This window comes from Oenanthe melanoleuca, chromosome 1A (assembly GCF_029582105.1).
Source record: "Oenanthe melanoleuca isolate GR-GAL-2019-014 chromosome 1A, OMel1.0, whole genome shotgun sequence".
Taxonomy (NCBI): Eukaryota; Metazoa; Chordata; class Aves; order Passeriformes; family Muscicapidae; genus Oenanthe; species Oenanthe melanoleuca.
In genome coordinates this window covers 23,460,435-23,487,130 of record NC_079334.1, presented here as the reverse complement: position 1 = coordinate 23,487,130, position 26,696 = coordinate 23,460,435, and the positions used below count along the sequence as shown (strand labels likewise).

General features: G+C 46.8%; 1 protein-coding gene across 4 annotated transcripts; it reads right to left on the bottom strand.

Moving 5' to 3' along the window:
- Positions 1-63: 63 nt before the first annotated feature.
- On the bottom strand, positions 64-19,271 carry L3MBTL2 (L3MBTL histone methyl-lysine binding protein 2). Of its 4 annotated transcripts, none has more exons than XM_056481817.1 (17): positions 19,193-19,271; positions 17,549-17,816; positions 17,203-17,336; positions 16,392-16,515; positions 15,350-15,429; positions 13,950-14,067; positions 13,496-13,630; positions 12,737-12,825; positions 11,609-11,840; positions 10,834-10,913; positions 10,150-10,254; positions 8,931-9,078; positions 8,013-8,095; positions 6,113-6,347; positions 5,293-5,358; positions 4,253-4,375; positions 2,538-3,422 (listed from the first exon to the last, which is right to left on the bottom strand). In XM_056481817.1, the coding sequence occupies exons 1-17, from the start codon at positions 19,211-19,213 to the stop codon at positions 3,313-3,315; spliced, it is 2,151 nt and encodes a 716-aa protein (XP_056337792.1). In that variant the 5' UTR covers positions 19,214-19,271; the 3' UTR covers positions 2,538-3,312. The 4 variants fall into 4 exon arrangements, with proteins under 4 accessions (XP_056337795.1, XP_056337792.1, XP_056337794.1 ...); XM_056481818.1 differs by having other exon boundaries at positions 2,551-3,422; positions 16,401-16,515; XM_056481820.1 differs by lacking the exon at positions 5,293-5,358 and having other exon boundaries at positions 64-3,422; positions 16,401-16,515; positions 19,193-19,265.
- Between the last annotated feature and the right edge of the window lie 7,425 nt (positions 19,272-26,696).

Below are 26,696 nucleotides of genomic sequence, written 5' to 3'. Positions count from 1 at the left end.
ACTTCCAGAATCATAGAAGAACCCTGAGTGCGACTGCAACCAGCACCATCCAGTAAGGTCCTGCACTAGCACAAGTCTTATGCCAGAAAGCTTAAAAATTATTAGTCAAAACATTGCCTTAATTCCCAGCAGTTCCTCAGAATTAAAACATATGCACATAGAAGCCTTTTTATTTCCTGCAGAATTTGATCAGTGATCCGTAAGTGATCCCGTGATAAGGAATGTGCTCAAGCTATTCCACATGACTGCACAGGTTGGGACCTATAAAGTTTGTTTAAATTGAAAAGGCTTCAAAAGATAAATTTACAGGTAAAGATATGTTTTGACTAACTGCATTTTGGTGGCCAGGAAAGCGATATGCAAGCCTTGGGCCTCTTCCTGAAGCTGGTCACAGGGTTTTAGGGTACAGATTGTAGATCAAATTTACAGTACAACTGTTAAAGTAATTAAAAACTCAAACCATAGTCCAAGTCTTCTGCAGTTCTTGGTTTAAAAGCAAGAAATGACAGAAGCAGATATATACTGCAGATGAACATCTGATTTTGAGGCTGGGGCCATGGAGGTTTTTGCTTTTGTGACAATAGTGTGTGCTTTAATGATTGTAAACATATTAGGGTGGGTGTGCTTTAATAATTGTAACATATTAGGTGGATGGGATCTACCTGTCTGTAAATGGTAAGAGAATTTTTGGAAGCAGTCTACCTAATTTGGTGAGATAGATGGGTTTAAACTAAAGAACTCAGTGCAGGTGAGGTCCAAAGTTCCATGGCTTCCATGGGTGTAGATAATACCAATCAGTGCAGTGAAAGGTGTTCCTTGACTGTGCCTCAAGGTGAGCATCAAAGAGCTACCACTGAAGGTGTTTATGGTAGTGGTAAATCTTCCTAAACTTCTTCTTGATTAAACAAGATATAAGGGGGACAATTTCAGGTTCTTCTCTGGCAAGCTGTAGGATGGTATGAAAAGGTTAGAGGGACAGGGTGCTAGCAAGTCTCTCTGCAGGTGACTTGAAGAGGTAGCAGACACAGGGGAGCACACTTGGGAGCCTTACAGAGGTGAGCCAGGGATTCCTGAGGTAACAGAAGCCAACAGGGAAGTTGTAATCTCAAAGGAATTAAGGAGTGTTCCTCTAGGAAGGTGATGCAGCCAACAGGCTGGCCAAGGTGCCTTTATACCAATGCACACAGCATAGGCAACAAACCAAAGGAGAAGCCACCTTGCTGAAGTTATGACCTTGCTGCCATTAATAAAATTAGGTGGAACAAATTGTGTGACAATCAATGGCTATGAGCTGTTCAGAAGAGACAGAAAGGAGGGAAAGGTGGAGGGGTTGCCCTCTACATCAAGAGGTACCTGGAGTGTGAAGAGCTGTCCCTGAAGAACAGCCATGAGCAGGTTGAAAGACTTGGGAAAGATCAGACACTGAGACATCAAAGGGAACCTTGTGGCTGGGGTCTGCTACAGCTGCCTGACCAAGGAGAGCCTATTGACAAAGCCTTCTTGCCCCAGTTCAGGAGGCATCGTGCTCACACACTCCAGTCATGTTGGAAGGATTTCAGCCACCTTCATGTGCACTGGGGAAGTACTAAGGCAAACTGCAGGCAATCCAGGAGACTCCTGCAATGCATGGAGGAGAGCTTCTAGAGCCAGGTGGACTACTGTAAAGCCTTTGACACAGCCTCCTACAACTATTCTCCAAACTGGAGTGATGGATTCCATGGGTGGACTGTTTGGATGGTTGCCTTCAGAGGGTAGTGGTCAACAGCTCAGAGTCCCAATGGGCATCAGTCCCTCAGGGTTCTGTATTGGGACCAGTGTTATTTAATGTCTTCATTAATGACACAGAGAAAGGGATAAAATGCACCCTCACCAAGCTTGCAGATAACACCAAGCTGAGTGGTGCTCTTCACTCACCTGAAGGATGGGATGCCAGCCATAGGGATCTGAACAGACTCTAAAGTGGGCACATGGAAATCTCATGAGGCTTAATAAGACCAAGTGCAAAGTCCTGCACCTGGGTTGGGGCAACCCCTATATCAACACAAGCTGAGGGTTGAAGGGACCAAGGGCAGTCCTTCCAAGGACTTGGGGATACAGGTGGATGAGAGGCTGGATGTGACCCAGCAATATGCACTCACAGCCCAGAAAGCCAATTAAGCATTAAGAGATGAGTGAAAGCATCAAAAGCAGCATATCCAGCAGGGTGAGGAAGGGGATTTTCCCCCTCTGCTCTGGTGAGACCCCCACCTGCAGTGCTGCATCCAGCTCTGAGGTCCTCTGCACAAAAAGGATAAAGGCCTGTTGGACCAAGTCCAGAGGACGCCACCAAAATGATTAAAGGGATGGAGCACCTCTTCTTACAAGGAAAGGCTGACAGAATTGGGATTGTTCACTCTGGAAAAAGGGCTTCAAGGTAACCTAACTGCCGTCTCCTGCTACTGAAGGGAACATACAGGCAAGATGGGACAAGACCATTTACAAGTCATGTAGTGACAGCACAGGGAGGAATGGGTTCAAACCAAAAAAACAGTAGTTTTAGATTATGTGTTAGGAAAAAAATTCTTTACTGTGAGGGTAGTGAGGCGCTGGAACAGGATGCCCAAGGAAGTTGTGGATGCCTCATCCCTGGAAGTGTTCAAGGCCAGGTTGGATGGGGCTCTGGGCAACCTGCTCTAGTGTAAGGTGTCCCTGCCCACAGCAGGGGTATTGAAACTAGATGAGGAGGATCTTGAGATCTTTAAGGCCCTCTTCCAACCCAAACCATTCTATGATTCTATGAAAAAAGTTCTCATTTCTTCAGCAGGCATCATCATCTTTTTTTGCTTCTTCACCTCTTTCCACTCTTCCCGTCCCGATTTTCTTGAGGTTTGTAACGCTTAGACCAGAGAGCACAGCACCAAAGTCCTATGGGGCAGCTCCTTTCCTGATACATCTTGTACTCATCACGTTGGACAGCAGCTTGTCACCTCCAGCCACAGCCAAGAACCCAAACTGGCCTTTTATGCTCCAGCAGCCTCTTTCCCTGTTTCCAGCTCCTGCTCCAAAAGGTGCCTTCAAAATCAGGCATGCACAACCACAGCAGCCACCCTGGTCATGCTCCTTAGCATGCCTGCAGTCCTTCTGCTGTTTCCCAGGGCTTAATATTACAAGTCTGGGGGAAATTTTCTTGCACACCAGGAAGCAGAGTTATGATGCTGCAGGGTGGTCTGCTTTAAAAAGGGAAGGCCCTTTTGGTCCTGTTTCCTTTTGCCAGGACCTTCCCTAAAGAGCCACAAGGTGAAGCTGCCGTGGGCAGCTAGGGAATGCTCCAAATCAGTCTGTGTCCTCCTGCTTTATGCTGCTGATAGGAACAGGAAGCCCTGTCTCTCCAAATTCTGCATCTGAAGGGTCAATGGTTTCTTCTTTCACCCGTACAGCAATGACTAGCAAGAGACAGACAGAGAGAGGGAAAAATAAGTAAATAAAATCAACCCATATTGACTTGCATTCTCTGCAGCACCTCCAAACCAGCTCTGTCAATGCAGGTACTCAAATGCCACCAGCCCTGGGGCCTGCTTATTTCCTGAGGGTCCCTCACCACAGGCAGCTCTGTCATGCCACTGCAAATCTATCTACAGTCACAGCAGCAATCAGGATGGGCCTAAACCCTGGCAGCATTCAGCTGCTGGCTCCCAAAAACAGATCCTAAGGGAAGAAAAGCTGGTGTGGTCCATTTTCAATCTGCCTGCATTCACACAGGGGAACTTAAATGAACAGAAGGGACCTTCATGACTCTCCAATCCCCATGTGCACAAGGCACTTCACCCACCCTCCTTCCCCCTACCCACTAGGGCTGGCAAGTGACTCAGCTGCTCTTCTGGTCACCATAGTACAAGAGACTGTGCTCACATGCTGCAACAGCCCTTATGGGGACTGGGATGTGACAGCTACCTCTGACATATCCACTCTGTCTCTCCTCCCTGACCTTATACAACCAGAATGCTCAGCAGGCCTGAGCCAGGCCCTCAGCAGGCACTAGCACCATTGATATACTGAGCAGTACTGGTCCCACCAAACATTCTCGGGAGGCAAACCTTTCCAGGGAAAGCAAATATTTTCTTCCACTCTCTGGAGTCTCTCTGGAAGAGTATGGAAGGACATTTGACATGCTGCTACCTATTCCTGCCTGTGGGGGTATCCATGACTTAGTGGCCAAGAGGGTGTACAGGGAGAGGTGGATGTGGCTGCAGGATGGAGTAATTCATTCCCTTACTCTCATCAGGTGCTGGTTCTGGCAAAGCCTGGCTGGCAGCTTTTGCTTCTCGTTTTGAATTCGTGGCAGAAGGCTTCTTGACAGGCTGCTTGACACTGCGGGCTTTGGCAGGTAACTTTTTTCCTTAACAAAGAGATAACAGAGTATGAGCAAAAATGTGTTTCTCTTCCCCTGGAAAATCAGCAACCCTGCTCCTCTGAGAAACCACAGGCCAGAGACCAGCACAACCAAACAGAAAGCTACACAGTCATTAGCTGCCAACTGGTTATGCAACAGAAATTGCCTATTGGAGAAAAATTCTAAAGTCATCATCTCAAAATATGCTCCTTCATGTTCTCCTTCATTAAAGGCAAGGCCCTTCAGCATGTGTTAAACTTCCAAGGAGCAGGTCCTCTTGGAATCAGTGTGGAGTCAGCTCTGCTTACCTGTCTGGGTCTAGTCCTAGGCAATGAGCATTATTTGCTGCAAGGTGCAGACATTGTAATTGTAATGTTCTGACCTTTTTATTTAGGTTTAAAATCTTTATATTCTTTAGATTTCCTTTCCCCTCCACCCCCTAGGAAGAAATCTTTTATCTATATGATTTGCCACAGCTACTGCAATAACAACAACAACAATGACAAAATGAAAAAAATAAAATGTTTTTTTCCTGGCCTCTTCAGCCATCTTAAGGCCCTCTTTCCCTCAGCACAAAGCAGGGTTGCTCTCCAGCTACCCTCCAGCTGCAGCAAACATCTCCCTCTAACCAAGGACACAGTAGGAAAAGCAGCACAACCTTACACCTGGAAGCAAGTGCCATATACACCTCGGCCAACAGAAAACAGACTGCAAAACAGATCCTTCCTGCACACAGCTCTCTGCTCTTTAGGTAACAGGGCAGGTAAGAAGGATGAAGCTGTGTTGGCAAACCCAAAGCCAACTGAGGGTATCCACAGCAACACAAGGCCTCTCTCTCCTGCTCTGATGGGACATGGACAGGGTTCCTCTAACTGGGCCCAGCCTGCGAGCGAGCGGGAGGGCACTAATCAAACATCACTCACTCTTCTTTCCATAGGGTTTCTTCTTCTTCTTGGGCACCTCCTTGGCCTTCGCTGCAGTTGTGGGCTCTGTCATGGAGACGAGAGGGAAACGAAAGCCAAGTCCCATAACCAGTAGGTAACTGGGATGAAGTGACAAAAGCGAGAAACAGATATACCCGTCCCCCCAAGCCAAAGCCCTCTTCCCAAGACAACCAGCTGAGGGGAAAGCAAGGCTCTAGTGCAGTTGCTGTCTGTGCTTCCAGATGAGGGCCCAGGGCAGCAGGCTGGGGCAGCACAGGGGAGAGAGGCCCAGTATAGACTTGGTGGGGCAGTAAAGAAACAAGATTCATAGTCTGGGACAAGAAGGAAAACATCTGCAAAGGTGAGGCAGTGGCCTCCCTGTGACAAGGGAAGGAATGAACTCTTGAGAGGATGCTCTTACCTTTTACAGACAGAGTCAGAGAGTTGATGAGAAAAGGGAGCATGAGGTGAGCTCCTGCAGCTACCTGGCTAAGGTTATAGAGATGCTTAATAAAAGGGAGCTGTGCAGGGATAGGACCACCTGGAACTCTACCCAACTTCCTCAGGAGCAATTAATTCTCTGTTGATGTGGGGGAACAGAGCCAATCTCAAAACTCAGGCTGTTTTCTCCCCATCAGGCTCCTCCCTCTGCCAGCTGCTAGAACGTGGCAACAGAGGAAAATTTATGGTAGTCAGTGCGACTCAAGGAGGCCATTTGCTTCTCCCTGCAAGGCCCAAAACTCAAAGGAGCTGCTCACAGAGCAGGAGGAAGGAAATCTTTATCTCTAGCATTAGAATTCACAATAAAATCTTCAGTCACCTGGAACCACTGGTGGTTGAAGCTGGTAGCCTGTCAGCTCACACCATCCCACAGGATAAATGTCTGGAGACTCGCAGTCCACCCACTGGTCATACTCGTTGTCCCAGCCATCAAAATGGATGCTAAGGAGACGCTGGACTACACGCTTCACCGTGGCCACACAGATCAGCCGGGGTTCCATCAGGTCCACTGCCTCCACCTTCATGCCTGCCTTGAAGCCATGGTTCGGACAGTCCTGGGTGCATAAAAAATGAAAATATGAAGAAAGAAAAGCCAAGACCATTGCACTCTGTCCAAACCCACATCTGGCCAACACCATTCTCACACAGGCTAGCCTCCAGCCTAAAGCAAGCAGACAGACAACAAGCTCACAGATCCAAGGCCAGCTGTGTCCTTAGTAAATCTCAGTCCAGCCCTTAGAAGCAAGATCCTGATGTGTGGGGAGCAGCAGTTCAGGAACACACAGTCAAACAATTACCTGACATACCCCTGGGAAATCAGAAAGACCAGCATAGGCCCAGGTGTTGCAGCAGTTTTGTTGATGTAAAGCAGCTCCCACCTTCCACCCAACATGCCAGCCATACATCCACAGGTAATGAGCAATGCAGAGCCCACCAGTAGCCTGGAGCTCACAGAAACACTAGAGAATCACAGGTGACACTCAGAGGGACCCACAAAAGCAGGACACTGACATCCCAACTTGGAGAGCAGGTACTCCTGGGCCTTTAAGCTCTCTCTGAAGTGCTGACAGTCAGCAAACTGCAGCCCAGTAGAGACTGTATATACTGCATATTGTCTATCCTGACTTCAGGAAGGCTTTTGACACTGCCATAGCAATCTCATAGAGAAGATGATTTGACTATACAGGCTGAATGCAGAGAAAGCAAGATAGACTAAAAATTGGCTGAGTGACTGGGCCCAGAGGATGGTTATTAGTGGCATGAAGTCTAGTTGGAGGCTAGTAACTAGCAGTGTACCCCATGGGTCATAACTGGATCCAATTCTACTCAACATCTTCATTAACTATCCAGAAGACATGTCAGAATGTCATATCAAACCAAGCAAGCTTGCTTGTGGTAGAAAACTGGGAGGAGAAACAATATACTAGATGGTTGTGCTGCCCTCCAGAGGAACCTTGACAAGCTGGAGAAATGGTAGAATCCCATATCTGAAGAGCAAGAACCCCAGGCACCAGCACAAGTTGGGCGCAGACTGACTGGAAAGCAGTGTGCCAGAAAATGGCCTGGGAATCCCAGTGGACATGAAGCTGAACATGGGTCAGAGATATGCCCTTGGGACAAAGAAGGCTAATGGTAACCTGTTCTCAGCAGATCAGTGGAAGTGATCCTTCCCCTCTGCTCAGCACTGATGAGGCCACACCTGAATTGTTCCCTGGTACAAGAGAGATGTGGACATACTAGAGAGAGTCCAGCAAAGGGCCATGAAGATGAGGGAACTGGAGCATCTTTCGTATGAGGAAAGGCTGAGAGAGGTGTGAGTGCTCATCCTGGAGAAGAAAAGGTTCAAAGGTACCTTATTTATGCGTATAAATGCCAAAAATGAGGGTGCAAAGACGGAGACAGATTCCTCTCAGTGCTGCCCAGTGCCTGGACCAGAGTTAATAGGCACAAACTAAAACATAGGAGTTTCCTTGTGAACATCAGGAAACATGTTCTACCATGGGCCAATGAGCAGTGGCACAGGTTGCCCACATGGTTGTGGAGTCTCCATCCATCTGAACATGGTCCTGAGCAACCTGCAACAGGAAACCCTGCTGTAGCAGGGGTGTTGGACAAGAAGTCACTTCCATCTCAGTGATCTTGTGACAGCCAGAGCTGTTGCACTCTTCCTTGCTTACTCCAAGCATCGCTACACATCCTTTCTTCCTGGCAGTACTCACTGTGTTGAAGAGACGTGATGGAGCAGGTCTGGATTTGGTCTCTTCCAGGTAACGTTCCCAGCTGAATGTCTTTGCATCATGCCCTGCAGAAGGAAGAAACACTAAGAGGTAAAAAGGCAGTCACTGGGTAGACTAGCTGGGACAAAAGGCAGAGTAGGCAGGAGAAGGCATAGCAACTGGTTGCAAAACAGGTCAGTAAACCAGCACATAAAGCCTGACCTTGGACATGAACCTAGTGCCTGGATTCCATGGGAGTCCAGCACCCCTCTCCAGCAGGCAAATACAAAAAAGCGCAAGTTGCAGCTCTGAACATCTGTGTCAGCCATAGACACAGACTACAGAGAAAGGGGAGGACAAGCAGCAAGTAGGAAGTAGTATGCTCAGGACACACCACTAAGACCAATCTTTCTTTCTCCCAGCAGCAGGAACATCAAAGGAAGATGGAACAGAACTGCACAAAAATGCTGAAACACAGAAATTTAGAGCAGGACTTTTTGAGTATAGCTAGACGAGGCAGCAAAAACACTCCTAGGGTGATCATCTCTTAGGAGTTTGAAGAAATACACATCAGATTTATTAATGGAGAAAAGAATAGAGATGACTCTGGACACTTAAGCACTGACTCCTGCAGCAATGGCTCTACTTATCCTTCCCACCCTCCCTGTCCTTTAAAAGCTTTTATTCTGTTCAGTTTGGGGATCATACTGACCTCTCCCACTGATCTGCCAGGGGCTAACCAAGACTTGGTATATGGGCAGAGCTCAAACAGCCTGGGTCTCTGAACTAGCCCTGTCTCCCTGAAAAACAAGCAGACTGGGACCTTGTTTTGATTCATCTAAACCTGACCCTTCTCAGAAATGCACCAGCTATCAGATTCTGCATGCAGGTTTGTACCACAGGGCAGAGTCCAAGTCTCACCTTTTGGAGGGGTCAGTTCAATGTTGTTCCTCTTACAGAAGTTGGCAGGGAAGATGGCATGTGAGGAGGCATGATAGCAGAACCAGTCAGAGCCATCATCAGATGTTGCTCCATCAATGCTGATCATGAGATACCCATCCAAGAGAACCTGAGATGGGAGCGAAGGGATGAGTGTAGTGCTCTACAGCCTCTCCTCCTCACAAAAGATTCTTTCTTAGAGTCCCTGCACACTGATCACAAATACCACTAGACAGTAAAATGCAATGTTATATGCCCCAAGCTTCTCCTAATATGTTAGTGAATACAAGCTAATCCCCAAAGCAGCAATTTCTGTAGGACTGGGACCAACACTAAGAGCCTTGTGAAAGGACTATGTGAAAAGCCTTAAATTGTCAGGAGCTCTGTTCTCCCCTAGAAACACTTTACTTGTAGCTCAAAAACCCTCTACACCAGCCAGATCAGGAATTTGTTACTGGGTAGAAGGGAAAGAGCACCACCCTTGGATTTGCTACTTCATATAACAATAAGACTTGTCCCATCCTGTCACTCACTGGTAACTGGTGCCTACCAAAGGCAATAGGCATGCTTGTCCCAAACTGCCATTTCCAAGCAGTGGCTGAAGGGAACATTTTATAGACACAAACAGCTCTAGCATCCCACTGCCAAACTCCAAGTGTCAAAGTCCTCAGCTTACTGTGAGGGCAAACAGCTTCTTGAGGAAGCAGGAAAAGCCCAGATGGATGCTATACATTCGACATTCAATATACTTTTCTGAGGAAACCTGGGCAAGGAACTTACTTCTCAACACTAGCACAAGAGTAGAGCTTACAACTACCTCAGCAATAGAGACTGATGGAGACTCATCCATCCTCAGCTTCCTCATGCTATTCCCCACATGGAGGTCACTTCACAACTCTTCCCTTCTTTCCACAGGGGCCTCTCTGTGCACTCTCAGAACTGGAGAACAGATCTTCCCTACTGTATGCCCAAGGCTGGAAAGAGGGTGGTTGCCAATCACACACACTGGACACTAACTGCAGACCAAGCATGCTTATCTTCGTGCTGTCCATTTAAGTACACACGGACAACAGCTTGTCAGAGCTGTGGTGTAACCCCCAGTTGCCTCCACACAACAGCTGTCTGTCTCTCTTGACAGCCTTCTCTGCTCCCCCATGCAAAACCCTACCTGGTCACATTAATTTGAAAAGACTGAACTTACCTTGCATACAGTGGCCACACAGATGTTGCCCAGGTTCAGGGGGTCAATGGCTTCCAGTTTCATGCCTCGCTCAAACCATCCACCTTCTGAATAGACAGCTCGTACCTAAGGGAGACTCTGGCTTAACATGTGCTGCCAGGGGTATGGGACAATCCCATCCTCACACCAAGCACAGCAAGTGCAAATAGGATTAGAACTTCTTCACTTGGCTCAATTTGGGAGGGGAAAGTATAAGTATTACAAGAAATACAAAAAGCCAGCCAAACCAACACTATGTTTGTGTCAGCAAACTCTTGCCAAGGCTCTGGACAGTCAGAGAGCCAAGCCCAACTGCTGTTCCACAACAAAGCAAGCCTCCTTCTCATCTCAGTCCTTACCATCATGATCCAGTTCCTTGCTAGAACTGGTCTCTCCCATGCAATCTTCTTCCCTCTCCAACTCAACGCTCCTTTGCTCACCCTTCAGTTGAGTCCCTCAATCTGTCATTGTCCTTTAATTCTTTAACCTTTCTAGTTTGACCTGCTCCAACTTAACAACAGCCTTGACACCCTAAATACCTTACTGCCTTTAGCTATAAGAAAGACCACCCTCAACAACCCACACAGCAGCATGTATGCCCAAGCAAGGAAGTGCTATCACTGCTTCCTTCTTTGTGACCCCCACAGAGAGGCAGACTTGTCCTACCTTCTTAAACAGATAGGGGACAGCATCACAGTAAATCTTCCGGAAGGTGGGATGGTTTGCCATGTCATTACGCTTTTCTTCTGTGAGGAATGGAAGAAACAGAGAGGTAAAGAACCTGCAGCAACTGCAATAAGAAAACAGACTGGTTATTAATTTTCCTATGAGAGCTTAGCTGCTACAATTTCCCTCAATATAAGGTCATTTAATATAAATAATAGGTCAGTCTCCCTACAGTTCTCATAAAATGTGGTGATAAAGGGCTTGCTCAAAAGCAGATGGCTCAATTTCCTGACCACTACTGATAACACCTCTACATGCAGCTGTAGTCACCAGGGAGAGATAGTAAGGAATGGAGACACAACCAAAAGGATCAGCAGAGCTCAAGTCTTGCTTTTTTCTTTGTCTTTTACTTTGCCAGAGTAAGACGACCAACAATTCTTCTTGGTAAAGTCCAGAAAAACACAACCTGATGGCATCCAGTGTTACAGAAGCTAGCATGAATTTCGTCAAAAAGACTATAAACATCTCTCATGTTGCAAAGTCTGCATTCTCACACTAAGGGGACATACTGCCTGCTTCAGGTAAGAAACCCTACATTCCCCTGTTCTGACCTGTGATCACAGGGCTTTTATCTATCCAGATAAAAAAACCAGCAGACAGAAAACTAAGAAGACTTCACCTGTTAGATGTTGAGGGAACTGCCTCACTCCCAGCATGCCAAGACTGGTGTCAACAGCAGCAAATCAGAAGAGGGTTGCTGTGGCCTGATCCTTACCTGCCTTCTTTATGTCATGGCCCACTCTCCGTGACCAGCCCACGGGATGGATGAGGGGACTCCACATGTGGCACCAGAAGTCATCATCACTGTCACCGTCCTCATAGAGGAGTCTCAGTCTGCCCCCAATTACTGTGTCCACCACTGCCATTCGTGTCTGGGACACGTGGTTCTTATCCACCACCTCGACCCGCATGCCCTGCCGAAACGGGTACTTCATGCTCTCCGCCATCTGGCAACAACCGACAGAGGTGAGATCAACCACAGCTCTCCAAACACTCCAGAGAACAGCCTTCCCCACAGACATGCACCCTGGTACTGCCCAAAGCTGACTAGGAAGGGATGCATAGGAGTTGGCTCATTGGTGGAACAGGCAGCTCACAGCCCTGGACATTACAATGTGGTTGGGCACACACCCTGGGTCTCCCTTTTGTCATGTGGCCTCATAAGAATTCCCCTAACTACATGCAGATCTCCAGCTCAGTGTCACCACTTACCTTGCACACAGAACAACCTATCATCTGCCTTCCTGCCTGCTGTCTCTGGGACTGTCTTCCTTATCTGTCATTTCCAAAGCTCCTAGACACACAAGACCCTCTCCCCTTTAACAAGGTCTAATCTCAGTGCAGGCCAGACAAAAACAATCATGAGAGCTATAAAGACGCCAAGGCCATGGCACTTAAAGGAAGCCTGTGCCCTTCTCACTCCCTGCAGGCTGCTTTACTAGCCACACTGAAGGCAAAGTTTTTTGACTCAGAGCTATTTCCTGGCACTCAAACAGGGCAGAGAAAGGCCAAGTTGGACCTGCACTGGCCTCTCCCTCCAGCAAAATGCCAAACCTCATCCCCAGTACTTCCCAGCAGACCAGGTGACAACAGCTTTTAAAGCCTGCCTGTGACCCAAAGCAGAAACTGTTGTGCTGAGAGGGCATGGAGGCTGTGCCCTCCATTACTCACAGCATCATGACAGGTATCCTAGGAGCATGTGGATGCACTCACTGTCCCTGCCCTGCCCAGGTTTCAAGGCACACAAAAGTTGCACAGATCAGAACCAGAAGAGACATGCTGAGCATATGTCTTGACTTCGGCTTCATTTCCCCCATGCAAAAAGACAGCCTCCCACACTTACCTTCATGTGGAAATCCACTGGGATGGTCCTAGCTCCCACCAGTTTTTTCATGAGGTAACTTCTCCAGTCAGTGTACTTGGCATGGATAGCTACATATGGGCAGGGGAGAAGTCCATATTTATGACCAAAATAATTACAGCACCACACCTTTCATCTCTCTGACAGCCCATTAGCACCAAAAGGCCTTCTTCACACTCAGATTCTGTACTCTGTTTTGCCAGCTTGTCCTCACATCTGGCTGAAGGGATCACCATTACAGAATGAACTGGGCCAAGCAGACATTGGACAAGGAAGTGGTAATAGAACAAAACACATGAGCAAAAACATATAAGCCTTATCAAGCAAATCTCAGCTTGCCACAATTTCACTAAACTGGCATCCCTCTCTGAACTGCTAGCTGTGCAGGGATTGGAGCCACTGCACTTACTAGAGACACTGCCCAGGATATAGGACCAAAAAGCTCCCCAAAGTTCAAGTCCAGCCACCACGTGGTTTAGAAGGAGGAAAAGCCACCTGCATTAGGCCCCACAGGTTGGAAATCAGCTCTGCATGCAGCATCCCCAGGTCAATGATAGGGAGATGCAGAGGGAGCAATCCAAGCAGTCTCCAGCTTTCCAAACTCAAACTGCTGCTTGCAACTCAAAGCACAAATGGAGCTGTAGTAGAGTTGCAGTGGGACCACCTGCCCCCCTGTGCCAGGCATAAACCAAAGCTTCTCCATGCCCAGGCACATGCTGCCCTCTCTTGCCCCACACTCACTTTGTGGTGGTACCAGGATTTTGCTGTTGATGGCACACCAGCCAATGGGGTGAATATCCACTGTGCCCAAATTGCACCAGAAGTCGTGACCAGCATCGTTCTCAAAGCCTTCATACCGCAGAAGAGCCCTGTATCCTGCCAGGACAACGCAGACAACCAAAGGCATTAGAGGCCAAGAATTTGGCACCACAGGTTTAGTACCCACAGCACAACCTTCAGAGCTCTGCATAGGTTACCAGAGCTTCTCCAGCAACTATTCCTGCAAATTGCCCAGCAACCAGAAGAACCACATGCTGGTTTCCTCTCACTCCCGCACCATGGTATTTCCTGTTCCAAAATCTCTCAACAGTTGCAGAGCTCCAAGGAGCTGCTGTTTTGCTGGACCAGCAACCCTCAGCTCTCTAAAGCTTCCCTCAGATGTGCCCAGCTGTCAAAGACTACTTTGGAGACTTACCTACAATCTGGATGACAGATGCAATCCAGTACACACGGCTGGGGAGCACAGCATCATTGTTCAGCACTTCCACTTTCATACCTTTCACCACATCATCCCACTGATCGAAGAGTGGCACCTGAAAGATTGAGGCAGCCATGTTGGGAGAGGGATGTGGGAATCAGAGCAGGGTTCAGGCCCTTCTAGCTTTCAGAGACATGTCTTGGGCAGCTACACTTTCACCTTAGACACAGCCTTGCATGCCTTACCCCTCCTAGTTCTGTCAACATCTTGAAATACAGTTGAACTATCCCAAACATCTCACTAGGACGTTCACTGAAGATCCCAAAAGGCAGAATACCATACAGCAATACTTAACTGTTTCACTACCAGATGTCCTACAAAGTAGCTGCTGCCATTCCTCTATGGCATACAAACACTTAATAATCAATAAAAATGCCATGTCTGCCTGACCTATCTTTAAGAAAAAGGAAATGCTGTCAGTATTATCAGACCACAATTCAAAAGAAATATAACAAGTCTTATAAAAATTGGGCATGCTGGAGGGGCAGCTCCTGCCAGGCTCACATAAACTGAATTCCTCTCTGCACATGACCCTGGGCTGTACTCAGCCATACAAACTGAAAAATTAGCTTTCCACTATCATCCTCAGTCAGAACTAATTCTGTTCCCAGTCAACACTGAGCCATGGCTACTGATGCCCAGAAAATAGATCTTTCCAACAGTGTTAGAGTGAATACAAAAGCAAACCTTTACCTGAAAGCTTTCAGGTACACAATATGGCAAAAATCACATGTGGTATAGAAATTCTACAATTTTTATAAGGTTAGTTCATCAGTATACTTATCATGTACTGTCCAGTTAAAATGTTAGTTGGTTAGGTAATAATTCCTGGGGTTCTGACCCACTGGAAGCAGTCCAGAGGTATCTTTTGCCCCATTTTCATTATGTCTGGATCATATTCTTGTTGGAAAACAATGTTCTTGTAGTTGGTTCTCTTCTTGGCATAAGACAACAATATTTCTGAGTGCATTTATAAAGTTAACTTATTGTTCCTAAATGCAGGGAAGAAGAATTGGCAAAATACTAGAAGCTACAGCCATGCATGCTTTAGCAATCTACAAAGCTACAAATATATGAAATTACATAAAAAGCTAAAAATCTAAGGCATCACTACCAGCAGTGCTTCTATCAAGTCTCCCTTTGCTTCCTTCTCCTCAATGGACCCTTTGTGAGACCCCCCCATTCTCAGCTGCAAGAAACCCGAACTTCTTCCCTGTATCCTCTGAGTCTCAATAACCCCCTGCTGGGCCTCTGCTCACCACCTGTCACAGGAGCACAGGACCCCATGCATATGACACACCCCCTGTGCCTGTCACACAGAGCAAAGTAGAACTCACATGTTTGAAGCAACTGACAGGAGCTGCCTTGTAGCTGTGCTCCTGCAGGTACTTTCCCCAGTCAAAGCCCAGGACGAGTGCTACAAGCAGACATGAGAGCAGAAAATCAGATGAGATCATAGAACAGGCACAGAGATCAGTTACTTCTGGACTGCAGATGGCAGCCTCCAGGCACCAGGACACAGCACACAGGGATTATGCATTCAGTGCACTGCATTTTCTCTGTGGGAAACTAGACCCTATGTGAGTGCATGGTCGCTAAACCCTACAAGAGGCAAAATACATTATTAATCAATATTTGCTGCCACTTGCTTTTGGAAAAGGGGGAGCAGAAAGGGCAATAAAAGAGGTCAAGTCCAGCCCATGGCTAAAGCACTCCAGGGAGAGTGCATCCTTTCACATTTAAATCACTTCACATCTTTGCCTCTCAGCAGCAATACTGCAGGGTCATATCAGCAGCACTTGTTTTCCCAGAGGGCACTGAGAAAATCAGAGATACTACTTTGACAGATTAATCCCACAGTTACTCCTGGTTGAAGGCAACAGCTCTGCTCCAGCAGCAGTCTGCTCAGGAATCACTCCCTGCTGCTGCCACACCCCAGCACCTCCTTTTTCCATAACACAATAAATTGCTGCTCCTTCAGTTGCAGTGACTGGTTATTGCTCAAGTTGATCAGTGAGTGGCTCGGGGCAAATATAACTCCCCATGAGCAGCAGGGCAGGGAATGGCTGGGAGAAGTAGGACACCTTTAAGTCACCTTTGCCAGCACAAGTCAGCACCTCGTGGGTGCTGGGACCACAGAGTTTATGCTCCAGGTCAAGTTGTATGAGGAGTGAGTATAAGGCTACAATAGTGGATGGGCAAGAAGAGGAAAGAAGATGTGCCCTGTGTTCTGCCAGCCTGTGTTAGAGCAATCCATACACATCGTACAAGGCAGTGTACCAGAAAGGAGGAGGAGGACTGCAGAGCTTACAGCCCTCAAGGTGTCCCCATTTCTGTGACTCCTGCAGCTGCACCTCCTCACACCTCACCTACACTCACCATCCTGACCTGTCAGTGTCCCATCTGCCAGCTGTCCCGTGCCCTGTGAATGCAGGAAAGCCCCGATCTTGGCTGACCAGGATGCCTTGTGCAGAACTTTAGCTTTCTTTGTTGGTGGTTTCCCCTACAAAAGAACAAACATTAGAAACATTAATGGCACAGGAGACTAAGTCACCTCCTGCAACTGGGTATACATTTCTTCCCTGGGACAGTTTTCAGGTTACTACAATATTTATTATTGCTCACAGGAATAAGAAACAGCAAGTAAAATATCAGTGTGTCCTTTCTTAGCTTTTAGGGAACACCATCTTTAAGCTGTCATGCCTTCTCTGGGGACTTCAGGCAGGAAGAACAAGCCACTGGGAATGTCAGTCTGATATTTAATTAGAGAGCAATCACCTACCCCTACATACAGGCACATCCTGCTCCATCCCCAGGAAAGCTCACAGAATTTCCCTGAAGAGCTGGAATTCTGCCTTCCTAAAGTTCAGGAACGTGACTTTACTTCTTAGCTGACCTATATTCCTCAAGATGGCAAATTCCAGCAATGCATGACCACTGCAGCTGGAGCCACTGCCTCCAGTACTGACATCCCCAGTTAGTTCACTTACCTTGGTGACCATCCCATCTACTGTTGCATTCCCTGTGCTACACCTTCCCTGGCTTGAGAAACTATCTCCCATGCATTCCAGGAGTCTCCTGGATTACCCACAGTTTGTCATGCTACTTTTTGCAGGTATGGAGGTGGTTGAAGTCCCCCAGCATGACAAGAGAGATGGAGAGAGAGCCAGATGGAAAGGTTTTAACTCACCTGCAGTCTAGCTAAGATGCTGGCCTTTTTGGAATTTGAGGAGTAGCTCCTGGAGCAGGAGACGCTACAGAAACGCTTGGTCTTGGAGAAGAAAGCCTCTCTGGTGCCCACAATTCCACACATTTCACACACAGCTGGGAGAAGGAAGGCAAAAACATGAGCATTTGGCAGAGTCAGTGCACTACAAGGACAGAGCTAAGACCAGCTGACTGTCGTTACACAGAGCAGATCCCCCACACAGCCTAGAAAACGCAGTCTGAATCCAAAGCTGCTCCCAAAGCATCCCCAAGGTGCAGCCACACACCCTCCACTGCCCTGAGGATTTTTCAGGCAGCACAGGCAGTACCTGGCTCGGAGCCACTGTCTTCTGTGAGGCGGCCTGTGGATGGCTGGTGCATCAGAGAGGTCGAAAGCTCTCCAGCTTCCCGGTCTGCCAGCTCATCGTCGCTAGACTCCTCCAGACAGGAGCTGCTGTCACTGCCCATGCTGCTGTTGTAGCACGTGAGGCTGTCATAACCCCCAAAGATGTCCAATTCATCATCCTCCTCCTCCTCATTGCCTTCCTCCTCCATCCGCTCCAAAGATGAAGTTTTGTGGCAGAAGGCAGACACCAACTACAGAAAGAGACAGTTTGCTTTAAAATAGACATTTTACACCCCACTGCACAATAAACCTGCCTCTGCTGCAGCAGGAGGCCTTCTCGGGCCAGGGAGTGAGGCTGAGCAAGGAGTCCACATAACAACCCCAAAGACAGGACACTGAATGGCTTCCCCCAAACAGGTCCATTTACTGGTATGCCACAGGCTGCATTCTGCTTCCCAAGAGGAAAGTGCCACAGGGCTGTAGCTAGATAGAAAACAGCTTGAGGAACATGGAAAAATACAGGGCAAAGCACTGCCATGCTGATGAAGGACAGATGAGACTGTGTCCTTCCAGGCAATTTTCCTACCAATATAGTTGCACAGTACTACAGTGGACACAACCACAGAACGAAGCACAGGCTGAACATTCCTGCCACTACAGCTCACAAGACCAGCACAGCCTGGAAGTCAACAGTCCACAGCTGACCTTGGTTCAGAAACTACACCAGCAAGATCATTTTATAGAACATTTGCTGCAAGTTTTTGCACAAAACCAGATGTCTCCACAGCTAAACATATTCACTAGCTCTTTGAACTTGCTGTTACAGCAGGAAAGCTGTAAGGAAGAGACCGAAGAAAGACGACAGAAAAACAGTGTGTCTCAGACTAGAAGAATCTTGAACCAGGCTCCAAATAAGCACAAAAGAAGCTGGGAAAATGTGTTTGCAACTCATGAAGGAGCAGCAAGAAGTCAGCATCAGCACAGGAAGTGATGGAACAGAAAGGCAGATTCAAACAGCTACATAAAGCAGGATACAATTGTTCCTCCAAGTGGCAACAACAAAAGATCAGCAGCAAGCCCATCACCTTCCAGTGCTAAATTCCCTCTGATCCCTGGCTGGACATCATTATAGACTCGTGCACAGGAAGATCAGACTTCACACACTGCTGTCTCCCCGCTTCCTCCCTGGCTTTCACACAAAACAGACCCAAGGTTCCCAGGTTGCTCCCTGAACAAAGAGCTGCTCTCCTGCGGATCCAGGCCCTCAGACAGCATTCCTGACATCTGAAAGGCCTGCACTCCGCTAAAAAAATTATTTTCATCGCCTTCTAGTCCCTGTATGGGTGCACCTTACACCAGCTCGTAGGACGTGAGCACCATTGCATCGTTACTCTTCCACAACAGGTGAGTGAAACTTGTGAAAACGCTACAAGTGCCCAGGGCTGCCAAGCAAGGGCAGCATCACCCGGAGCCTCCTCAGGAAGCTGAGGGGGACGCAGGGGCCCATCCAGCCGGGACCAGACAGACACAGCGCCGCCCTCAGGAGCATCCCAGCCCGGGCCCCAGCGGAACCACCGTCCCGTCCCGTCCCGTCCCGTCCCGTCCCGTCCCGTCCCGTCCCGCTCACTTCTCCCCGGTCGTGCTCCATCGCTCCCGGACGCCGCCAGCCCGCCTCACGCGCGTGGAGAGCGTCCCCCGTTAGCTGTGCGTCTGATTGGCGAGAGCAGCGGAAAGCGCAGCAAATCAGCGCGGAGCTTGTTCCCGCCGCGCTGCCCGCGGGGCACGACGGGAGCTGTAGTTCTCTCACAGCGGCCAACGAACCCCCTGGCGGTCCCGCCCAGGAAGAGGCCGGGCCGCGCCTGCCCGGCTCCGTTCCTGTTTGTAGGTCGGGATTAACCCACTCGGTCCTACTGTGGCTTGGGTTGGACGGTACCTTATAGATCATCCAGTTCGAGCCCCCTGCGGAGAGCAGGGTCACTTTTGTTATAAATGAGAAACAAAAGTCTCGATATTCAGCAAAATTTAGATAGGTTTATTTTATAGACGGAGCAAGCAGTGCTGGGGAAAACGTGAGGGGGTCACCGCCCACTCCATGCTCCACCGAGCTGGGTTTGCAGCTCCCTTTTTATAGCATGGTTTTCCTTGTAGTAATCAATAATTATTATTGTTTTGTTGTCATAATTCTGCAAGGTAAGCAGTGGTGGTCAAAGAAACTTCCAAACTTCCGTGGAACTGCTCTTCGGGCAATTGGTCATAGTAGGAAGCCTGATCTTTAGCAGATAGTTTGCTATTGATTACACAAAGGCAGGAAATCTGATTCTGCAAAAAAACCTTTCAGACTATGGAAAATTCCCCTTTTTGTCTTTTACAAACTGGTATACACAATATTTATAACAGGGCATTTAAACAGAGTGGATTTAATCATATATTTCCCTTTATCTAGGTCAATTTTTTTTTTTAAAGTATTCTGGTTTATACAAACTCCAAAACTTCTACAATTAACACGAATCTTTTATCAATTATCACACTTTTCACTAGAGCAGGTTGCTCAGGGCCCCATCCAACCTGGCCTTGAACATTTCCAGGGATGGGGCATCCACAGTTTCTCTGGGCGACCTGTGCCAGTGCTTCACCATCCTCACTGCAAAGAATTTCTTCCTGTATCTAATCTCAGCCTAAAGCCACTGCCCCTTGTTCTGTCACTACGTGCTCATACAAAAAATCCCTCCTTTTTATAATCCCCCTCCAGGTACTCGAATGCTGCAGTGAGGTTTCTCCAGAGCATTCTCTTCTCCAGACTGAACAACCCCAGCTCTATCAGCCTGTCAAGAAGCTTATGTAAAGGTAAGTCCCTGAAGGCAATTCTATTTTCCACCTTACCCCTTTTATTTTGTTATCATTGTCACTGTGTTGATGTTGTAGGAAGAAAAAAAAAAAAAAAAGAGACTGTACTGTGCATTCCTAGTCTTTACGAAATTATGCCTTGGGTTTTAGCTTTTATATGTTTCAGACTCTGTACTGCTTAGTGTGTAACTCTGAAACTTCGTATTAGGTGTTAGTAAGTTCTCTTCACAGGGTAGTTAGACAAAACAATCCCTTCCCAGCTAGAGAATCAAGGACAACCATTACCCAAAAAGCAAAAACAATGGTGAAGAAAAGGGGGTAAGCAGGGGGCTGATACTTCATAGCCTGGGGCTGTGGTTGGATAATTGACCCTAATATGTAGATGAAACAAAACTTTAAAAAGTGTAAAGACTGGGATCCATCTTGGATTTGATTGGGGTGTAGCCCCAGCCAGGCTCTCACACTGCCCAAAATGCATCCTTTCAATAAATACCTATTTTATTGCTTTTGCTCTGTCTAGTCTCTGTTCCGGGTCAGCCTTTCCAGTCATCGATAGGTTTTGTAGTGAGTGGCTGAACAAATAATGTGTGAAGCACAACTCAGTACAGTTTTAGCTGCAGGTGGGAGTAAAGCAGCATGGAAAAGGTTTGTTGCAAAGGCTTACCTTACACATGGATTCCTCTTCCAGACAATCCAAAGGCTCTAACATGAGGCAGTTGATCTAAAAAAAGGAGTTCCACTGTCCTTGTGAAACACAATGAGAATTGGGATAGTGGTCACAGCCCAATTACAGAGGGACAGTGGCAGAGAGCTGGCAAAGCCAGTCTGCAACTTGATCAGCAAATTTCCATAGCATCAGGGATTCTCCACATTCAGGTTTTTAGACAATCCTCCAGCAATGTTCAAAATAGAAAATTGCTTTAAGAGAATATAATTAATAATGAAATAAATCATAAAAACTGTTATTTCCTTGTAGATACTGCTAGACATTGCACAGCATGAAAGACAGCAAAGCTGTTTCCAGAAAAGACAAATACAAAATAAAGGCTCATTAAGTCTTTCTACTGTGATAATCTGTCATGGAACACATTGTGAGCCACAACTGGTGTGCATCCCCTGCTCCCTTCCCAGAGTGGAACAAGCAGCACTGCTACCTTAGGTCACACACAGCCTGGCTCAAGGCTTCTTGAAGGCTTAAGTAGAAACGAGTTTTATGTTGACACAGAACAAGCTTAAAAGCAGCCCCCAAACCACAGCTGTTCATTTTTTATTGCAGTTCTAAATAAGCCTTTTCAATAAATAATAGCATTTAAGTAAATTAGTTTTAAGCTGAATTAGGTTGATTGATTGAGGAATACTTATATTCGTTTCAATAATAAGCATTCTGTTATGTAACAATAATCCAAATAGTTCTGTAAAGCCACTCCTTCCTTTAGGGAGAGAACAGCACTGATAATCTCAGGTAATTAAAACCCAACATTTAGATTAGACTTCACTTTTCCCATCTCCTTCCCTACTGATATTCTGGGCTTGGTCTGTGTTTTGACATCATCTGCAATAAAGGTTTTAGAAAAGATCAGTATCAAAGGGCTGCTGTCAGGTGCAATGACAGAAGGAATCCCAGCTGCAATGGGAGGGATTATTGCTGCAGGACAGGGGGCCAGGCTGCTTCCTCAGGCACTCAGCTCCAAGGTGTGCAGCTTTTGTACTTCAGCATCTGCTTTGTCCCTTATTACCACAACTTCCTTGAGGAGCCTTGTCTCACTGGCTTGTTGTGCTTGTCTGCTGGTACTGTTCTCTCACCCATGCTCTGGGAAGCAGAGCCCATGTTCCAGGTCCCCAGGCTTCAGAAATTCATCTGCTGCTTCTCCAGAGCCTCCTTTTTCAGTTTTCTACTCGGTTATTTCAAGGAACTCATAAGAATCTTGGTGCTCCAAGGGCCTTTATTCACTTCCAGCATTAAGTGGCAGCCATTTGGTTCCAGGACTTCCAAATTCTTGTTTGCAGTGGAAAGTAGCACAGGCCTTCCTAAGGCTCCTCCTAGCTGACGTAGTGAAAAACCAAAAGACATTGAAGGGTTTAATTTCTGTCATGAGGACTGGGAAGGGAACCATTTTGAAGAAAAAGTATTTATAGACATGTAAGCCTTAGCTATACATTCACAGTACTGTCTTTGAAACAGGAAAATAGGGTAGATGAGCTTAGAAAACCAACAAGCAAACAGAAGGAATAGAAGAAAATATATTCTGCTTAACCTTTGGCAGACTAATTTTACCAAGGTAACTGTGAAATGAAGAGAGGCATGTCCTGCACTATGTAAGAACAGGCAACATCCCACTTTCAGGTGGGAGATTTGAGGAGTTGCTGTTTTCTAGATCTCTCTCATGGGCTGAGGAGCTTTCAGAAAGCCCTTGTCAGATCATCCTTAAAGTTACACTGATGTTCTTCTGCACTTACAGCCCCTTGTCAGTAAGTTACACTATACAATAGACATAGTAATTCAGCAATTTGTATAGTGAACAAATAATCCAACCCCAGACCCAACAGGCAGCCCAGTTAAGGGCACAAATACTAAGCCTGTCCTTCCTTGCTATTTTACTACCACATTAGATTTGTCAATACATGTCAACATAACTCTAAATACAAATACTAACGAAACAGTAAATATTTTTGTTCAAATTTTAAAAAACTCAAACAAATAAACAAAAACACCAAACCAAACCAAAACCCCATAAAACAACTACACCCAGTTCCAAGGCTATCCTGATAAGGAGAGGGAAGTGTTAACTTTCTAGGAGATAAATCTCAGTTTAAAGCGTTTATCCCATCCCAGACCCCCAAGAAATCTGGCTTTTGCTAGCTGAGCTGTGCTGCCTCTCAATCCCTCTGCAAGGAAGGGATCCCTCGATCCCTTTTCAAGAAGGGCCCCCACTATGTCCTGCCAGGTCACCTTCCCCAGCAGAAAGGACAGCCTGGACCAGTAGGTCCAGGTAATAGCAGAAGATGTTACACCATTCACAAGGCCTGACACATAATATGCAGTTTACCAAGGTGGAAATCCCTTTACATGTCCTTTCCTGAGTCCCAATTTAGGGTTCTCTCTCACTGCTTGTGGTGACATTGGAGAATTGGGGCCACCTGACAGAAAAAAGGGCTTGAAATACTTTAATACAAGCTCATACTGAGTTAACAGCAGGCAAACAGAAGAGCTCTCAGAAGAGCCCCTGGGGTTTAGTTTTTTTGTTTGTTTGTTGCTTTTGGGGTTTTTTTGTGGGTTTTTTTGTTTGGTTTTGATTTGGGTTTTTTTGTTTGTTTGTTTGGTTGTTTGGTTTTTTCTTTTTTTTTCGTTGTTGTTGTTGTTGTTGTTGTTGTTGTTGTTGTTGTTGTTGTTGTTGTTGTTGTTGTTTTTTAATTAATGAGTTTGGAGTTCTGACTTTTGGTGGCTGTAACTCAGGCCATGAATGTGGTTATAAGCCCTGGCAATGTGGGTGGTCATAGACCCAGGTCATTCCTCAGGCTGCTCTGGCTTTCCATCAACAGGCCTGCTGGTTTGATACATCCACTGTATGGCTTCCAAAGCTCTGGTCACCACAGCATTGTACTGGGAGCTCATTTCAGTGCCTCACTGGTGTGGGACAACACAGACAATGAAAAACAAAAGTGAAGAGTAAACAAAATGAAAGACTCCTTACTTTTCAGGGCAACAGAAGCTCTGAACTTTCAGCCAAAATAGCAGGACTGCAGGGGCATGAGGAGAAGCAAAATACCTACTGTCAGAGCTTGTGGTTGCATCCCACATAGCTTTGTGCTCCCAAGATATACCAGAGCCTGCCACCACCCAGCATACCTGGGGAAAACCACAGTCTGAGCTGTGCCAACTTCATCAGGATGGAGGAAGGGCTTTAAAGATGACTGAGGAAGATGGTGCCAACAGTAATTTCACCACCCTCCCCAAATCCACCACACTCCCTTAACAGGGAAAGTAGACCAGAACCATGGCTGATTGCCCATCAGCCACCCACAGCACCAGTCACAGAACAGGTTTCCCTTCCAAACATCCAATATCCCCTGCAGGAGAGTTGAAACCAAGACCCTGTTCTAAGGGAGTGCAACTGAGGCAACTTGAGCAAACCATCAAAATGTTTCTAAACAAAATGCCAGATCACAGGCAAATGCTGATGCACATGCCACACCTGCAAGGCTGACAGCAGCTCAGTAGCTCTCCAGCCATGATGCAAGCACAGATGCTGCTGCAATCCCTGTGGATGGAGCATGTTGTGCTTCTACACTTTCAGGGGATAGGCTAGGATGTGTCTCAGGCAGGGATCTATAGCACACAATCTGCTTTGTCAAGCTGAGGGAAGAAATGGCTTCTTGGGCAAACTGGCAGATACCCCAGTGTTGTAAGAAGGCAGCTGCTGAGAGGATTGGTAAAAATAAACATTCCCCAGACAGAGCATCCTGTGGCTGGTCTTCAAATAAAACCTCATTTTTAGGGTAGGAAGCCTCATCACACACTTAGGCAGAACTGGTCATTAGGAGCAGACTCTTCTGACTGTTGCTGTCATTCAGTACAAGACCTGCTCCAGACTGTCCAGAGGATGGGCTGCAGTCCTTGAGTTTGGCTGAAACTGGAAGCAGCAAAAAGACCATCTTGGAAACAAGAGGTGGAGTTTCTTGCAGAGAAACTGTGTATCATACACTAGAAAAAGCACTGGAAAAATGCAACAGAAGCTGGAATGGCTGTCACTGTTACATCATCTACCTCAGCCTTGTCATGGTGCTGCTGCTTCCAGTGAGGCCACAGCTCTGTCAGGCTTTGCCTGGGCTTGTCTTGGCCTGCCAGGAGCTGCTGTAGCTTGTTTTGCTGTTACAACAATTGTCTAATTGGTAGCAACATTGTCTTGGGTTTTGTGCAGTTATCTGGTGTTTGGGCTACCCAGTACAGGAGAGACATGGGCATGAATCCAGCAAATGGGCAGGATGGTAATGAGAAGACTGGACCCTCTGTCAGATGGGGAGAGGCTGAGAGAGCTGGGACATTGGAAGGTCAGACATGAGAAAGTTTACATCACTGATCTACACATTATTTGAGTATAACCATTAGCATCAATGTAACTGGACAATCAATATCTGACTGGATTGCTAGAACTTTGGGTGTGAATTCTTTTTGCTGGTCCAAGAGTCTAATAAATAGGAGTAAAACAACCTACTCTAACTTGGATGTAACTGAATGGCAAGAGAGATATAGATGACACCCTAATTTTGTTGTCACCCTGAAATCTTTCCATTACTAAAACATCCATAGTAGTTCCCCAAATGGTGGGTTCTGGTTCTCCAGTACAAGCTGGGAAAACAGAAGTGGAGGGATGTCAGGAAAAGGAACCCTATGTAAATTTAAGACTATTGATCATCACAGCACCTCAAAAACTGAACTTGGCTCAGGATCAGCACCTACAAACAGGGACAGAGCAGCTGTGCTACCACATAGAATACAGCACGGCATCTTTCAAACAAGTCTTTATGTTAACAATTGAAGATCTGTAATGTGCTCTGCAAGGTCCCAGGACATCCCCACTTCAGATGCTTTGATGCAGGTCAGGACAAATTCTAACCACTGTTTGTGTGCACAAATGAAAGTTTTTTGCACTAAAAGCATATAAGTTAGAAGGCTGGGCACGCTTTTCACTTCACTAGCCTGTATGTGGTCAGAAAGAATTTTATTTATGCTCCATCCTGAGAAGTCCCCCAAAGCTGAAAACAAAACTAGGCTTTGCTTGGTGGCCTGAAAAGAAGAAGCAAGCTTACTGTAGAGAGCACAAATTTAAACAATCCCAGGCTTCTGCCCTGGCATTCAACACGTGGGAGTTCTTTTTGCTTTCTGCTCTCCTTTAGGTCAGGAGCAGTCCCTCCCCAACGCACCAGGGTAACTGTGGGCTTGGTGCAGAGCTGGTCTGCACCATGCCAGGGTGAACAGTATGAGGTTTAGCCAAGGACGAATACCAAAGCCCAGAGCTGCTTTCCTTCAGCCTGCCACAAACTTTCCACCATCTTGCTAAATGATTGCCACCAACTCCATTTTAAATACAAGCTTCATTGTCCTGTGTTTATACCCAAAACCCAAGCATTTTCCTCCCTCTTTTGAAGATCTCCAACATCCATTCACATAGTAATACACTATTACTTTTGTTTGGCACTTGGCTGAGTATCCCATCGATCCACATTTACTCCATCATCTTCCACTAGCAGCTTCCTGAGGTCAGCTTGCTTGTGTTATTTGTCTGGGA

What these genes read in the sequence shown, in the direction of transcription:
- L3MBTL2 (XM_056481817.1), bottom strand. Translation starts at nt 19,213, where the DNA reads ATGGAGCACGACCGGGGAGAA. An exon ending in TGAACTGACCCCTCCAAAAG is followed by an intron (nt 8,096 to 8,930) that starts GTGAGACTTGGA and finishes TTCCTTCTGCAG; the next exon opens with GGCATGATGCAAAGACATTC. An exon ending in TCAACCACCAGTGGTTCCAG is followed by an intron (nt 5,359 to 6,112) that starts GTGACTGAAGAT and finishes TCTCCATGACAG; the next exon opens with AGCCCACAACTGCAGCGAAG.